Below are 17,048 nucleotides of genomic sequence, written 5' to 3'. Positions count from 1 at the left end.
GAGGAGACGCTGGCCCTGACGCATGGGACTCTTCCCCCCCCCTACGCTCTGGTGGGGGAACTGGTCCTGATCTTCCGCTGCTGCTTTGGGAGTCCCCGCTGGCCCCTTGCTTCTGGTGCGTCCCCCCTGGGACCCCCCTTGCCCTGGCCATCGGTGCCCCCCTCCGGGAATCTTCTGAATCGCTGGAGAAACTCATGGAATCTCTCGGGCCACTGTCATACTCCCCTACGCTGCCCTCAGATTCTTCCCCTTCGCTCTCCGTTTCCTCTCTCCCCTGTGCCTCTGCTCCTGAACCCCTGACAGTGTCGTAAAAGAATTTGACTATTAACAGCACATATTGGCAGCACATATTAAAATAAGCTACCTGTTTACAATGATAACGGTATATCAGGACAGTGGACCCTACTATTCAAACACTGGTGGTGACCATTTGCAGGGAATTTGCATGCGTTGCTTGCTTCCCTCATTTTGATTTCCTACATGGATATAATTTCCATGTAAGAAAACCACATGCATGTGATAATGTGCTATGAACTCACCCCTCTCTGTTCATCTTTGTGAATATTAATTTTAGTATGTATACACACACACACACACAAAAATTAATATTCACAAAGATTTGAAATGTACCAAAATGTGAAATTATATCATATAATTTTTGATGGCAGAATTTTGACTTTAAAATTAGAAAATTGGATATGCCTTTCGATTTCAAAAGTAGACATTTGAGCACTTAGGACTTGCTATCTATTGATTGCTTTGATTTTGGCAGTTGTCAAATGCGAAATCTTTTTTTAGTTGTCAGCTGTCAAATAATAAACATTGTTGCATATTATTCAGCAAATATAATCAAACATAATTTTACCATGTTGACAGGATAAGTAAATGTATTTGTTTGGCAGTAAACAGTAACAGTACAGTACAAAATAAAATCCAGAATTCAATACTTGCACATGCACATCATTTACAAATCTGTTTCAGTTATTGGTGATGTTAGAAAAACCTAATTTGATAAACAGATGTTAAAATCTATACAGTCATTAACATTAAAACTAAATAAGTGATCTTCCCAACAAACAAACCCTAGTATCAATTCTCTGCTATGAATGCATATAAAGTCAGCTATCAGCTATCAAATATCAAATATTAAATTCCATTGCATCCAAACTATGAAATGCAGTTAAATACAAAATGCCATTGGATAGCAGTCATCAAATACTGTTGATTATTTGAATAACCTTATCTCTTTTTGATAGCACTTCTAGCCTGGTAAATCAGGGGAAATAGTGTGGACACAATACTATATTGATTTCAGCAAGAATTCTGACAATTCATGTGGGTTAGACAATGCAAGTGTTAAGTGGATTTGCAGTGTTCATCAATGTTACAAGTGGAGTAGCACAGGGTTCTGTTGTTTGACATGTTTATACACTATTTGGACTGAGTGGAAGGGATCCTAACCACATTTGCAGATAACATGAAAGTGGGTAGGGTAGCTTTGAAGACAGAAACAGGATTCAATATTTATTTATTTAATGCATTTCAAGGTGCCTCTTCAGCTAACAAATGCCACCAATAATAAATATTCAGGCTTACAATCCAAACTAAAATACAGGAGGAAAAGGAAAATGTATTGAGAGGGAGAAGGAAAAAAAGAAAGCTGAGATACAATTTCTTAGGTACAGAGTTCTTGTAACAACCAGCTGGAATGGAAATGTTTCAAGAAGAGGAGCTAATAGGAGTTTTTTTGGCACAATGGACAGAAAGGCCCTGCAGTCCAATATCTGTCTGTCTGTCTGACTCTCTCCTACAGACTGATGAAATGGCTGCTGATGACTATTGAGCTTGGTGAAGCTGGTCTTTAAGCAGAGTAGATGAAAGAGACACTCCTGAGGGGGTAGCAGCTAATGACAGTTGAGGGAGAAGCCAGATTATCTTGGATTATTGGTTTGTCTGTCATTAGTAGGAGCTAATAACGCGAAAGAGTTTCCCTAGTGCTCTTATCTACTATATATTTTGGGGAATTGTTCACTATGCATTTGCACACCTTTTAAAGCATCGTAACCAATTTTTGCATAATGGTTCCTGAGATCAAGGAGCAGATGGTTTTGTTTGTTTGTTTTATTATTTATTAAAGAACACTTTAATTGAACAAAATAAAAAGGAAAAGGAAAGGTATGCTATATAGTTATGAAAGTTAATAATTGCAAGGAGCAAGTTGTCATCTATGTTTGGATACCATTTTGAATCAAGATGGTGGAATCAGCCTTTCAAAACTGCACTGATAATAACCAAATCTTGCATTTTGCAGAGCAAGGAAAGGGATTTTTTGTCTGTATTTATATACAATTAGATGTAATTTTCAATAAAGATGGCAAACTAAACCTTTCAAAACTGAAATGATTTCTTAGATTCTTAGAATTCCCAAGCAACACCTGGTATGTGACTGCTAATGTAAAATAAAATAAATCCTGAAATACCATCCCTGGAATTTCTCGCCTGCATATAACAGAGGGAAGGAATCCAGAGCAGTCTGACAAGAGATTTGTGTTCATGCATTTAGTTCACAATAAATATCTCCATTGATGTATGTATTTGTACCTACAATTTTAACTATAGTCAGTCATGAGCAGAGTAAAACTGATTTCACGAAATGCCTAAAATAATTATTTATTGCTTCAAATCATTGCCTAAGTTTGGAAGTAGTGTGCTCTGTGGGACTGGAAAACTGGATGAGCAGCACAAAGCATGAACACGTGTGACTTTCGCAGCTGAGAGCTGCCCCATTTAAAAGGTCTCATCAACCTTACTGCATGGAACTGCATTAGAAGATACTGACATTCAACTCAGAAGCTTCCAGGAGATTAAATGAGGAAAAGCACTGATGGAATTTGAGGCATGTGAACACATGGAGAGCTGAGTCTCAAACTGGCACTACTCAACTGGTAAATCCAATGAAAGGTACAGAGGGTTTCTTTGGAGGCTGTATTGCCTTCACTGCATAACTCCAAATATCTACAATTGCCAAGCTCTTAAGCTCCCAGACCTGAATCACAAATGGAATCTATTTTCAATCTCAGGGTTGGGGTTTTTTTAGGCAACACAATAAGCTGGCCAATTAAAAAACAAACCCCAGCTTCTTCCGATAGGCCATTCCATTCATACTGTTGCATGTCACCCCAATCTCTGAGCAGTGTGAGATTCCTGGGGTTCCAGGCACTTACCCAGGGTTTGTATTTCCTTTTGGAAATGAGGCACAGCGGAGACTGTGGTGTCTTTAGGATACATGGTTTATTTATACATATATGCAACCTGAGTCTACGATGGACAGATTCACAGCATTAACACCCCAAAAGTTATTGTTTCACCCATAGCCACAGCAGTGAACTGGCATGGCTCTTTCTCTCTGCTTACTGCTTTGCTGCTAGGTCATATCACTGAAAACACAACTTTAAACTCTTGCTTTGTCCTTCTAACAAACTGTGAGGTGGGGGAGGTGGGGAGGTGGGGAGGGGCCCCACCCGTTTACCATCTCACACAGAGCCCCTTTCCTTTCCTTTCCTTTGCTTCCCTTTATGGCCCATCACTCAGGCTATCACATCAACACAGGAAGCTAGCCTGACTTAAATTTTAACACTTGCAGGATCCAAGGGTTAGAAGAATCTTACATACAGCCTACTTCCTTCACCAGCAAACCCACACAAGTACATTTGTTTATGAGAAATTAATTCCTTAGTTCCTGCCATCAACGACAATTTTGATATGATGCAAAATAAGAGCTAGGCCTGGCAAATGATTGAAGGAATTAGCAGGAGCAAATAACATTTCTCACAGCACTTGTGAATGAAGGCAATGGGATTGCAATATTTATTTAAAACATTTATACCTCATCTTTCAGTTTGCCAGGATAGCTTCTAATAGCACAAGACACAGTATTAGGACATATATTTTTAAAACACGCAAAATAGAATGCAACTAGGGGATTTACAATCACATTAAATGCTTGACGCAATGTTTCAGTCACCTGTGAATCTTATTAGCTCTACAGTATCACTGTTTTAGCCAAATACAAAGAGTAGGCTTCTCATTTGTTTGTATATATAATAGTTTTGACAACTACAGCTTCTGACAGCTCTGCAGCAATATGACGGGATGTATCTGTCAACTTCTGTGTTCTACGAGAACTATGTATATTTAACACAGCAACCACCATATTGCGTATGTCACTGTGCTCCATACATTGGTAACTGCATGACTGGACTACTGTAATGCACTGCATGTGGGGCTAGTCTTGTGTTTGGTTCAGAAGCTGCAGCTAGTGCCAAGTTCAGCTGCTAGGGTGCTTAATGGAACACCCACTTTTACACATATTACAGTGGTGTTGAAAGATCTGCAATGACTGCCTATTAGTTATCAAGACAAGAAATGAACGAAGTACAAAATGAGCTGCTTGCCCCTTTGGCATTACATGTCATAGTATCAGTTGGAAGGGTCATCTGGTCCACCCACCGCAATGTCATGCAACACAGCCCTATCTCCAGTTACTTTTTGACATTTTGTGCTTTCCTCTGTGTATGTGTGTGTTGTGTGTCTACTAAAGCACATATGCAAACCAAACAGAAAAACAAGGAAAGGTTCAAAAAAAATTGCTTAGGATTTCTATGTCAGATGCACTAATGATTTGCTCCAATTTGGCTTTTTTGTGAGGTTGTGCGTTAGATGAAGGACATACACAAGACATTTTGCTGCCTGAGGCGAAAGAGAACTGTCCCCCACTCCTCATTCCAAGCACAAAAAATGACTTGACTAGGAACAGATATTACTTCAACACTGTCCTCCAGGACACTTGAAAGCATGGGTGGCAAGGGGGAGGGGGGCAAGTGCACCCCCGTCAAGGAGCTTGCACCCTCTCCCCATTGCTGCACTCCTGTTATTAATCTAGTTATTTTTCTTCAGAGATCTTAACATGTGGGACAAAACTCACTCACCTAAAATGTACTGTGCCCCTTCTGTCCCCTCTCCCAATGTTTTTTTTCTTCCTCTGGTGGTGTTACAGTATGAGAGCAGCAAGTCAGGTTAGGGAATGGTGAAAAGACTGTGGCACACTAACTCTGTCCTCCAATAGAGAGGAATTTTGCTATCCACTATCTGAGGCAGATGCCTCCCTCTGCCCCATGGTAGGACCTACATGATTCCTTCAGGATTATATAGGATAAAACAACACTACAGTAGGGTGGTGCTGTGGGTTAAACCACAGAGCCTAGGACTTGCCAATCAGAAGGTCTGCGGTTCGAATCCCCACAAAGCGGTGAGCTCCCGTTGCTCGGTCCCAGCTCCTGCCAACACAGCAGTTCGAAAGCATGTCAAAGTGCAAGTAGATAAATAGGTACCGCTCCGGCGGGAAGGTAAACGGCGTTTCCGTGTGCTGCTCTGGTTTCGCCAGAAGCGGCTTAGTCATGCTGGCCACATGACCTGGAAGCTGTACACCAGCTCCCTTGGCCAATAAAGCGAGATGAGCGCCGCAACACCAGAGTCGGGCACGACTGGACCTAATGGTCAGGGGTCCCTTTACCTTACAGTACTGTTTTTCAAATGCTGCATGGAACCAACCAGTTATAGACCTGCTTCCAGCTCGTTGTGGAAAAGCAGTGCATCGGTAGTTCTAAAGGGCTCTAGTGTGGAAGGACCAAGTAGCTTACTGCTTTCAGGGCACCTCTGAGCATATACGAAGTGAATGTCACTAAATAATCATAGCTGAATAATTACAGTTAGAAAGCAAAGTTTCTAACTCGAATAATCTGATCTCTAAATAATTTACAGTGCAGACACTTGTTTTAGAAATCATGAACTCATACCCTTCAACATTTCTCCAATGGAAATAGGGACGTCCCATTCCCTAATGATAATTTTACTATTTATACCTCACACATCTTACTGTGTTGCCCCAGCCACTCTGGGCAGTTTCCAACATATAAAAAAATAAAATAAACATTAAACATTTTAAAAAAGCTTCCCTATACAGGATTGCCTTCAGATGGCTCAGGGGTCAGATAACTCCATACCCTCCAACATTTCTCCAATGAAAATAGGGACAACCTAAGGAAAAGTAACAGGGTGAGCTTCCGTTGCTTGGTCCCTGCTCCTGCCAACCTAGCAGTTCAAAAGCACATCAAAGTGCAAGTAGATAAATAAGTACCACTCCAGCAGGAAGGAAAACGGCGTTTCTGTGTGCTGCTCTGGTTTGCCAGAAGCGGCTTAGTCATGCTGGCCACATGACCCGGAAGCTGTACGCCAGCTCCCTCGGCCAGTAAAGCGAGATGAGCGCCGCAACCCCAGAGTCGGCCACGACTGGACCTAAGGGTCAGGGGTCCCTTTACTTTTACCTTTAAGGAAAAGTAGGACTTTCCGGGATCAAATCAGAAACCGGGATGGCTTCTCTAAATCAGGGGCGCCCCTGGAAAATAGGGACACTTGGAGGGTCTGCGAATACTGCACTTGAAAGATGCAACTATATTATCACACCTGTGGATTAATCTGCTCCCCCAAGACTACAATTCCCAGGGGTCAGCGCGGCCTCAAGTTGTACGTATAGCTTGCCATCGGAAACGCTCAGATGGGCCGCAGCAGCCATTACCTGCTGAGAAATTACGCCGAAAACCAAGCCGTGGTATAGGCCCCTCACGGCTTCCGTTAAAGCATCGACTGATGCAACCGCAAACAAAGGTTGCTCCAATAGGCAGCTGTTGACCCGCCTCCTCAGCATTTGATTGAACGGGATGCCAGCGACGCCGCACCCCCTTCCCTCGGATTGGACGAGGTGTTATCGCTCGGTTCCCTTTGCCACGCGACGCCGCGTCCGCTCTTTTTTTCCTCCCACCCGAGGGGCCACGTGGGCGCTATCAGGTTTGTGCTCTGGGGAGCAGGTTGATTCCAAGCAGAGGCAGGGGATGGGGCGGGGGCTGCGAGTAACGCGGAACGGATCAAACCGAGACTTGGAGCGGGTGGGAGGAGGGGAAAGGGGCTTGGCGAGACAAAGGGGGGAAAGTGGGAAGCGAAGTGGAGCCGAAGGAAGGAAAGAATTGGGTGAACTGAGTTGTGGCGGCGAGTGAAGGGCGAGTGATATAGAAGAGAAATCGCCTGGCATTTTTGTATTCTGATATACGTGAGCCCCACCTGGTCTGGCGAGTACCCTAAATCAGCGCAGGCTCTAAAGACAGTCGGGTCGCTGGCAGGGAAACTTCTAATTTGTCGCGTTCTTATTCACTCCCAAGAATCCATTAGGTCACCTCCAGGCAACTGACACCATGAGTGTGGGATTCATCGGCGCGGGGCAGCTTGCCTTCTCCCTGGCTAGGGGTTTCACCGCAGCAGGTAGGCAGGCCCCACTGCTTCCTGAAACAAGATGTAACATGAAATAAACAGTCAAAACTGCTGTCTGCATGGGATTCTTGGTATCAAAGTTCCTTATTTATATAACTTTATAGTTGTGATTTTAAAAAATGGAAATGATGTTAAATCCCCATTATGCATATTTCTTCTCCTGTCAGATGGCACAACCCTTATCTAGAGTGAGGTGTTGTGTTCAAGAGAAGTGTCTGGCCTGGGTGTGGGGGTGTGCTTTTATTTATTATTTGCTTTGTTTATTAACTCTCTATAACACCCGTCATTCAGTGATCACAAGGTGGTTTACAATATAAAAACACAAAATAATAGTATAGTAACTAACCACAACAACAATAACAACCCCCCTTCCACAGTTTAAAGGGCCATGGATTTTTTAATTAAACAAAGTCCTGGGAGAAGAGGAATATTTTTGCTTCACACCTAAACGTATGTAATGAAGGTAGCAGGTGAGTCTCCCTGGGCAGAGCAGTCAACAAGCAGGGAGCCACCACAGAAAAGACCCACTCTCGTGTTGCTGGATCTCTTATGAAGGAGGCACCCGAAGGAGGGCCTCAGGTGATGATTGCAGGGTTCTGGGTCAGTTCATATAGGGAGAGGTAGTCCTTGAGGTATTGCAGTCCTGACCTGTTTAAGGCTTTATAGGCCAAAACAAGCACATTGAATTGGGCCTGAAAACTAATTGGCAGCCAGTGCAGTCAGGCCAGCGTTGGCATTATGTGCTCAGACCTTCTTGTTTTTGTTAGTATATTGCAAAAGTCGGGTACACACCCAACTTTAATCTTATGCTTCATTTTTGGAATGGTAAGCTAATTAATGAAATTCTGCCCATAATGGTATTCCTGATAAATATCAGCCTCTCTGGAATAACCTGTTCTGCACTAAAGGATGTGCATTGTTTAAAAAATGCTAGCTGCTTAGAAACAAGAGTAGGTGGTGTGTACTGTCAGTTTTCCTTGAATTTATTCCTTTCATTTTAAATGTCCAGGTTGCAGAAACCATGGCCTGCAATCAAAACCTACAATGGGGATTCTTAAAGGCCTCCAAAGGATTAATATGAGAAGAAAAATTCTGTCTCCTTTTGCCAAGTGTCATTAGGAATGAAGTAATAAGACTGATTACAAAAAAAGGCCAACTATGCAAAAGTAGGCTTGGTTCGTCTCACAGATCTGGGAAGCACAAAGGTCTTAAGGGTGGTGATTCTATGTGCAAATTATCTAGGCATTTGCCTATTGGTATGCCACCTTCTAGAAATATATGTATCCATTCTTTAGGTGGGGGGGCATATAAGACCCCACAACTAACGGTTGCATAACGTGAAGGGTAATGCTGTTCATGCTAACAGTCTTAATGGAAGGGATATGCTGAAAAGTGAGAAAATGCTCAATAGCTGTTGGCAGAAGACTGTGTTAAAGCTAAAATTGATCATTCTTCTTTCTAGGAGTTTTGGCTGCTCACAAGATAACAGCAAGTTCACCAGACACTGATCTCCCTACTGTATCAGGGTTGAGGGTAAGTGTCAGGAATTAAAAAATCTAATATTTCTTAACCCCACACCCTGTCCTCTCTGCATGTGGCCACCCTAGCTTTAAAATCAATACCAGCACTTTAAGCTGCTATGCCCATGCATTTAATAGTATTGGTGTGATTTGTTCTGATTGTCGCACAGCAACCAAAATTCTGCCGGATACATTTTTTGCTGACTGCAGATTCTGAACTCTTCACATAGAGAACATTGCAGCTCTTGGTCTTGATGTAATTAGGCATAAGTAACTGAGGCCATGTTCATTTATCCAGGCATGGCTGCAGTAGGTGAACCAGATGAAGCTAATACAATGTACCGAACACTAATGTTGCCTGAGTATTTAAGGATAAAGCAAAGTCCAGGAGCATCTCCTAATTGTGTACCTGATCTTCTATGGGGAGTGCAATCCCATCTAGGAGAGGCTATTTAGGACACTTCATTCATATTGGCACAAAAACCCAAGCAGTAGTGCAGTTTAGTCTCTGCCTCCCACATTCACAGTCTGTTTTGATATGTAAAGGACAAAGTCCTGTGACCTTGATGGTGACTGACAGAATGTGTGTTTAGTTCATCCAGTTTCTGAAATTTTCAGTAAACTAGATCCTGCCTAATTCTAGGCTGACTCCACATGTCTAAATTCTGTTGTTATTCCTGTTACGCTTCACCTGTTCCAACTCCTATATTCCAGAAAATGGGTGTGAATTTCACTCTAAGCAACAAAGAGACGGTTAAAAACAGTGACGTCCTGTTTCTGGCAGTGAAACCTCCCATAATTCCATTCATCCTGGATGAGATTGGCTCAGATATAGAGGATCGGCACATTGTGGTCTCATGCGCTGCTGGGGTCACGATCAGCTCTATTGAAAAGGTAAGAGACTCACAGCCCTTCCTTTCTAGCAAGTCTTTTCAGGTGAGGCTGAGTGTAGGAACAGGGTAGCCTCTGGACTCTTTTCTGAAGACCAGACTAGAAACTGATGGTAACAATCCTGTGACTTGCTCCAGTCAACTAGAAGGCAGGGGTGAGGATCAACCTGTGCTTTACTTTCTTACAGCCCCTCTGCCAGAGCACTTTCCTGCTAGCCAGAGTCACTCCTTAGTAGGTAGCTTAGCTGAATTATTATTTTGTCATGATTTTAAAAGCAAGGTTTAGATGCCCTTTATTGAAGAATTCTGGGGTGGTGTATAGAAATGTGAATAAACCTATTCCATACGTCATAGGTGTTACCAAACTAAGTTGTGCTCAGAGTAGACCCACTGAAATTAATCAATGTAAGTTTAAAAGTCAATATCAGTGGATCTACTCTGAGCAGTGCCAGTGTGGGGGTGGGGGGTAGGGGAAGGGGATCATTTGGTCTGGGACCTCAAGCTGAAAGGGGACTTTAAATTTAGACACCTGCTAATTTTTTTGGCTTCCGTTAAGTTTTGCAACTTGTTTTTATGTTCATTGGATCAAATTATGACATAATTTCTCAGTTTAGAATGACAAATTTCAGCAAATGGGAGATGTGATTTGGTAAAAGACATGCAACTTTTTTGTTAACTGATACAGATTTTGTCATATGCTTAGCATCAGCATTGAGATTGCATGAAAGTGAGATTTTTTTAAATCTTTCACTCTTCTTTTTTTCTTTTGCTGCCTTATTTTGTTATCACGTGTCATCATTCCTGTGGCTGCGTTTATTATGGCTGAGGTGCTTCAAAAGCTGGAAGTGTTCCAGGCCTCCCCAGGCTTCTTAGAGAGCCTGACTCTGTGTATCATTGCTTGTATCCCCATATGAATACAATAATAAAAACCACCAGTGAATATAAAGCAAACCACAGAATAAAAAAAGCAGACTAAAACACCTCCATTGTACTATTGGCTGCAGAGGTTTCTTTCCCGGACAAACTCAGTTGCAGAGCACTTTGTTGCCACATCACAGACACATTCTTCATTTTTCACAGGATGGTGTCAGTGATGTATAGCCTCTCGATGTGATCTAGAACCCTGAAAATGGTTATCTCTGCCCTTTGCTAGAAGAGCTCATTTTGAATGCAAGCTGTATGTTAAATATGCTCATTTGTCTCTCCTATTTCTCTTTTTCTCTAAGAAACTTTCTGCCTTCTGCCCCACCCCAAAAGTGATCAGGTGCATGACCAACACACCTGTGATTGTAAGAGAAGGAGCTACTGTCTACGCTACGGGGACCCATGCTGACGTAGAGGATGGAAAGCTCTTGGAACAACTGATGGCTAGTGTGGGCTTCTGCACTGAAGTGGAAGAAGACTTGATAGATGCTGTAACTGGACTCAGTGGCAGTGGACCTGCTTATGTAAGCACCATCTCTTCCCTGTATGAAGCAAGGGGGGATTTTAAGTGCAGAAACGATGCTTGTAGTATACTTACATTTTCACAGAAGGCAGATCAGCCTGCAGTACTTTTTTTGATTAGGTACGCGGGTGGCACTGTGGTTTACACCATGGAGCCTCTTGGGCTTGCCAGTCATAAGGTCGGCAGTTCGAAACCGTGTGACGGGGTGAGCTCCCATTGCTCTGTCCCAGCTCCTGCCAAGGTAGCAGTTTGAAAGCATACAAGCACGAGTAGATAAATAGGTACTACTGTGGTGGGAAGGTAAATGTTTCCATGTGCTCAGGCTTCCGTCATTATGTCCCGTTGTGCCAGAAGCGGCCACATGAACCGGAAAAACTGTCTGCAGACGAATGCTGGCTCCCTTGGCCTTAAAGTGGAGATGAGTGCCACACCCCATAGTCGATTTTGACTGGACTTAACTGTCCAGGGATCCTTTACCTTTACCTTTTTTTGATTAGGCATTTATAGCAGCATGTTGAACCTCTAGAACATCGTCTGAGCTATGGACTTTTCAGTTGCTTAATGGATTTGAAGATAAAGCAAGACCAAGAATCAGTTAACATTTGGGAGTGCCTGGTGGATAAATAGTCTCAATAGTCATAGACACAGTTTGGATGGGAGCTGCCCCCAAAATAAACTTGTTTATGCAGAGGTAACTTTCAGGAATATGAGGTCTGCCTTCCTTAGAGTGTCTATCCTGGCTTCTTCCTTTTTTCTGGCAGAGGAAAGATGACACTTAAGAAACAATCTGTGTTTGTGGGTGGACAAACTTTTGGCCACTTTGGGGGCCACACTATGATGGTAGGTGGGTGGTCATGGACCAGATCAGATGCTCCCACACACTCATTCTCACACACATGCTCAGTTTATATGAGGAGGATGTCCCTCCCTGTGGCTTCCTCCTCGTAGAATTTGTACTCCCTCTGCCAATCTTCCTATCAGCTGCTGGGGGAGCACAGTTGTTGTATTAGGGCAGCATAGGGTAGGATATCCCTGCACACCTTTCTTCCCAAGCAAATCACATTCCACAGCCAGTCAGGCAGTGGGGAATTTGGCAGTGGAGGGGCAGCTTGGGCACCCAAGGCAGCACTCCAGGCCTCTGAGGGTTGCATGCAGCCTGTGGATTGTCTACCTGTAAGCTAGATGGTAAAGTCTGTCTCTTCGCCCTGTCCCCCTTGGTTGCATTTCATATCTTTATTTTCTTGTGATAACTTCTGTCCTCCTAGGCATTCACAGCCCTGGATGCCCTGGCAGATGGAGGCGTGAAGATGGGCCTTCCTCGCAGGCTAGCCGTCCGGCTGGGAGCTCAAGCTTTGCTGGTCAGTATTTCACCTTGTTTGCTGCTTCTTCAAGCTGTGTCCACTCTGCCTTTTCAATATTTGGTCGGAAACATCTCCCAGCGCTTCTATTCCATTTATCTCAAAAGGCAGTGTTTATGAAAGCACCCTGCACCATGTTGCTTTCTTCTCTTCTTGTTGCAATTGCAAGAAGGAAACAAAGGGACTCTGGGAAAGGCCCAGCAGATGTCTGTGATGGTGTTGGCTTCAGTCCTGCACAATGCAGGTCAGGCTTTTTTTGCAATCTTTTCAGAATTTTCCAGTTTTGAGGCAGGTGTTGCAATTCTTCTGGTTTGTATACTTGTGAATAGTTTTTGAAATCGCCTTGAGTATTTCCTTAGAGAGGCTGTGTGTGTGTGTGTGTGTGTGTGTGTGTGTGTGTGTGTTTTCGACTCATCTTCTCAATGCTGCAGGGAGCTGCCAAGATGCTGTTGGATTCAGAGCAGCACCCCGGACAGCTGAAGGACAATGTTTGCTCACCTGGGGGTGCTACCATCTATGCCCTGCACTTCTTGGAGAGTGGTGGTTTCCGTTCACTCCTCATCAATGCTGTGGAGGCATCCTGCATCAGGACAAGGTACATGCCGGCATGGAGTCTTAAGAGCTGCCCTGCCTTAGCTGAGCCTCCTGAGCAGCTCACAAGCTTTTCCCTCTTGCCCCAACAGGGAACTACAATGCTTGGCTGACCAGGAGAAGGTCTCCCCGGCCGCTGTTAAGAAGACCTTAATGGATAAAGTGAAACTAGAGTCTTCCTCTGCCAACAAGGTCAGCTTATTCAGCAAAAAGAATCCTGGCAGCAAGAAGCAATGAGGAGGCCTGGGCCTTGCCTAGCCAACACTTTCCTTTCCCTTTCAGGGGAATCAGTAGCTTAAGCCATTTTTTTGTGGTGGGGCCTAGCCTGGTTTTGCGGCTGCAGGAGAACGGGGTTTTAGCATCCAGATGTGATTAATTAAAGGGTAGCAGGGACCAGCATTTCTGGGGGCTGAGCAGGAGGCAGACTGTCACCAGCACCACTTTCCATTGGGTGGGTGACTGTGTGTGCTTCTGACCTTGAGGGATTTTGCTCCTGTAGTTGTGATTACGGTGTTTTGTTATTTACATCCTCCTCCCTTCCTCCGGGGCACACCCTTTTTGTTAATCTTTTAATCAACTTCGTGAACAGTGCTATTTTTCTAGAAAAAGAGGTTCACCATGAACACCTCCCTCATTCTTTTAAAATGGTAATGATGCCTACCTGAGAGGGGCCGGAACTGAGTTCCAGAGAGTTTTGGCTGAAAAAAAGCCCTGCTTGTGAGGTACATTGCCCTCAGAGACAATGGCTGGCCCAAGGTAACCTGGGGAGCACCATGTCTAAGCAGAGATTGTAACCTGGTCTCTCCCAGTCTGTCTTTCTTCTGTGGCTGTATCAGGCTGGTAGACATTCACTGGTATGGGCACACTTCTTATTTAATAGGCCAGGGACTTGACCCCAGGCAGGCCCTTCAAGTCCTGGCAGTTGTTGTATATCCCATTTTCATGAAATAGTGGCTGCTGTAGAGTCTGCAAGGCACTCTGGGCTTTGGGCTATAGCGGCCTTGTTTTTTTTTACTCCTCACTGCAAACTGGATTGCCAATGTTCCCCACACACTGTTTGTCTCACTTTGTATAGAGGACCCCAAATTTCCTTGGCAGCTCCACCTGGACAGCCCCTACCATGCTGCCCACAATAGTAGTAAAATAAAATCTCTCACAATTTTTCTGTTTCTGCCTCCTTCCAACTTCTCCTATTCTTGCTAGGACTTTTGCATTGGCTACATATATGCCGTTCTCCTGTTACCATCAGAAGTAGATGTCCATATAGATTAAAAGTCTGGTGTAGCTCAGCTACTAGAGAAACTTAGGAAACTGCCTTATGCCAGGCCAGACTCCTTGCCCATCTACCTCTGTATTATTTCCAACATTGACTGACAGCAACTCTCCAGGGCAGAGGAAGGGCTTTTACATTGTCCGCTACCCAGCCCTTTTTAACTGGACATGCCAGGGAGTTCACCATGCTCCCCCTGGCTGTTGGGAGTTGTAATCCTGCAACATCTAGAGGTCCACATGTTCTCCATCCCTGCTCTAGCTCTGTGAGTATGGTTTAGTAATGACAAGCTAGAATCAAACCGTGGTTTCCAGATGTGTCAGAACTGGCCTGCTGTTTCAACTGTATTTGCTTGCTTTTTATCTTCCTTCAAAGGTGCTTCTCCTTTTTTTTTTTTTTTTTTTTTTTTTTTTTTTTTTTTTTTTTTTTGCTAATGACCCTTGCTCTAGAAACAAACACTTAACTTCTGGGAAGCTTTATGTAGAATACCTCATGATCCTTTCAAAATATGCTGGTTGTTATTTGTAACTTGTTTACTTCAAGGTGCTCAGGAGCTAACTCCTCAGACATTCTCTATTCCTCCTCCCCAGCTCCAACAGAAAGCCTTTGTCCTTCAAGGCTCTGCCCCTCTAGCCCCTTCATATGGTAATGATTGGAATAACGAACCTGGCGGGTGGGTGAAAGAAATACAGTGGACCAGGGTCACGCTTGGATAGATGATACGACAGACACCTGAGGATACAGTATTATTTCCTAGATACTTGCTGGGTTTCCTGGTTCTTGCTTATTGGAAGGTGTGGAGATGGGGAGCATTATGTTCAGTCTCTCTAGGGGCATATTCCACTCCCCACCCCCATTTTCCTCTGGAGAATAAACTCTGTGCTTCTCAGTCTGAGACTTGGTGTGTGGACTGTGTGTTTATTACCTGTGTTCCTTGCTCAGAGAGGCCAGAACATGATAACTTCTCTCAAGAACGGTGTGTGTGTGTGTGTGTGTGTGTGTGTGTGTGTGTGAGAGAGAGAGAGAGAGAGAGAGAGAGAGAGAGAATGATTTATTTGTGAAAGTGGGGAGACATGGATGTTCCACTTAAAATGAAAAAAATGGTCAGCCTGCCAAGACCACACATAACGCAGAGCAATACTTCTGTCAACTTCTGATAATTTGAATGGGCAATAGATGCAGCAAGATTAGTACGCTTAATTATCTCTTTTAATGTGTGTGGATATAGATATGCTGTATACATACTTTTTCATTTCACCTGATGAAGATCTCTGTGTAATTGGTAACTTTTAAAAATACTCCCAATAGAGACTGCCTCCTCACTTACTGTATATTTTTTAAAGACACAAGTCTTTGGGGAAGTTGAAGGCCCTAACAAGGGACAGGATCCTGAATAATACTTCTGAGTAGATCCATTCAAATAATGAACTACAGTTACTTCAGTCCGTTAATTAGCCTGCAACTGCTTTCTGATGGTGGAAGTTGTTTTCTTAAAAGTGGAGGAATTATAATCAGTATTGCTTTTCGGTGGAACTGCTTGAAAAACATTTATTCTTAACCAACTCTCTCTGCCTGCTGCTGATATTGCTGCTCCTGCGAACATCTGGCCCAGGGTTCCATAACTTCACCAGGACAACTGTGATTCTGCAGAACTGTTGCAACCATACACAGAAAAAACATAAGAGATACATTTCTGTGTGCATAATTACTGTTTGTGCACACAGTTATTGGTGCCAGAATCCCCAAAACTGCTGATCTTAAGCAGGAAATGCTGAACTTTTCCCTGTCTGGGTTTAAACATGCTATACAAGATGTTCCACCAGAGGGAGGGCTTACATAATTTTGAAGGTCCAGTACCTTATTGATAAATTGCTGTAATGCTGCGATTCTAAACACACTTAACTATGGCTCACTTCTGAGTGAGCATGCTAAAGATTGTGCTACATAAGCCTCAGTCCAGTCCCTGAAGATATTGCAGGGTTTGTGGGTTTGTTTGTTTTCTTGCCAGGGTATGGTTTGGGAAGAGTTGTGTGCTCCTAAATCTGTCATTTTTCTAAATAATTGAAAGTAACCTTTTTTTACATTCCTTCTGCCATGGATGGAGCCTCTCCTCCTGCAGTCGCTTATTTTTCTTATTCTTATTTGGAGTCATCAGTGCTTGTTTTTCTAAAAAAAAAATGTTTTGCCGTACTCTTACTTTCCTACTCATATTGAAATACTGCCCCTCAATGAGGCCAAATCTAGATTCACAAAATGTTTAGGGGTATGTGTACCCCTGCATCCCGCCAGAAAAAAAGCATTGGGAGTCATTATGCATAAATGACATTTTTTTTCCTTTGAATAATCAGTACTGGTAATACAAATAGAGGAATATGGTTGCTTAGGTTTGAACATACCATGCATCTGATTTGTGTTTTTCCCCCCTGCCTGAAGCCATAGCTAATATAATTTTCACCAGACCTTTAATGTTTGTATTTGCATCTTGCTTTACTTTTATGATTTTCATTTTGAAACCTGTGGGGCTTGCACCATCCTTGCACCACGAGTGTCAGATTACTGTGCAACATGACCGGAATTCAAACATGGTTTGAT

The 17,048-nt window shown here is 43.3% G+C and overlaps 1 protein-coding gene across 1 annotated transcript; it reads left to right on the top strand.

Annotated features, from left to right (window-relative positions):
* Window positions 1–6,602: 6,602 nt before the first annotated feature.
* PYCR1 (pyrroline-5-carboxylate reductase 1) lies at window positions 6,603–14,347 on the top strand. The gene is made up of 8 exons (XM_081849419.1): window positions 6,603–6,903; window positions 7,272–7,371; window positions 8,843–8,913; window positions 9,615–9,794; window positions 11,017–11,238; window positions 12,503–12,595; window positions 13,027–13,190; window positions 13,279–14,347. Exons 2-8 carry the CDS (start codon window positions 7,305–7,307, stop codon window positions 13,421–13,423), a joined length of 942 nt encoding a protein of 313 aa, XP_081705545.1. The 5' UTR covers window positions 6,603–6,903; window positions 7,272–7,304; the 3' UTR covers window positions 13,424–14,347.
* The last annotated feature ends 2,701 nt before the right edge of the window (window positions 14,348–17,048 follow it).

The sequence above is a fragment of the Podarcis erhardii genome (genome assembly GCF_964252035.2).
Source record: "Podarcis erhardii genome assembly, chromosome: 2".
Taxonomy (NCBI): Eukaryota; Metazoa; Chordata; class Lepidosauria; order Squamata; family Lacertidae; genus Podarcis; species Podarcis erhardii.
The sequence above is the reverse complement of the archived record's forward strand: the minus strand, read 5'-3'. Positions and strand labels throughout refer to the sequence as shown.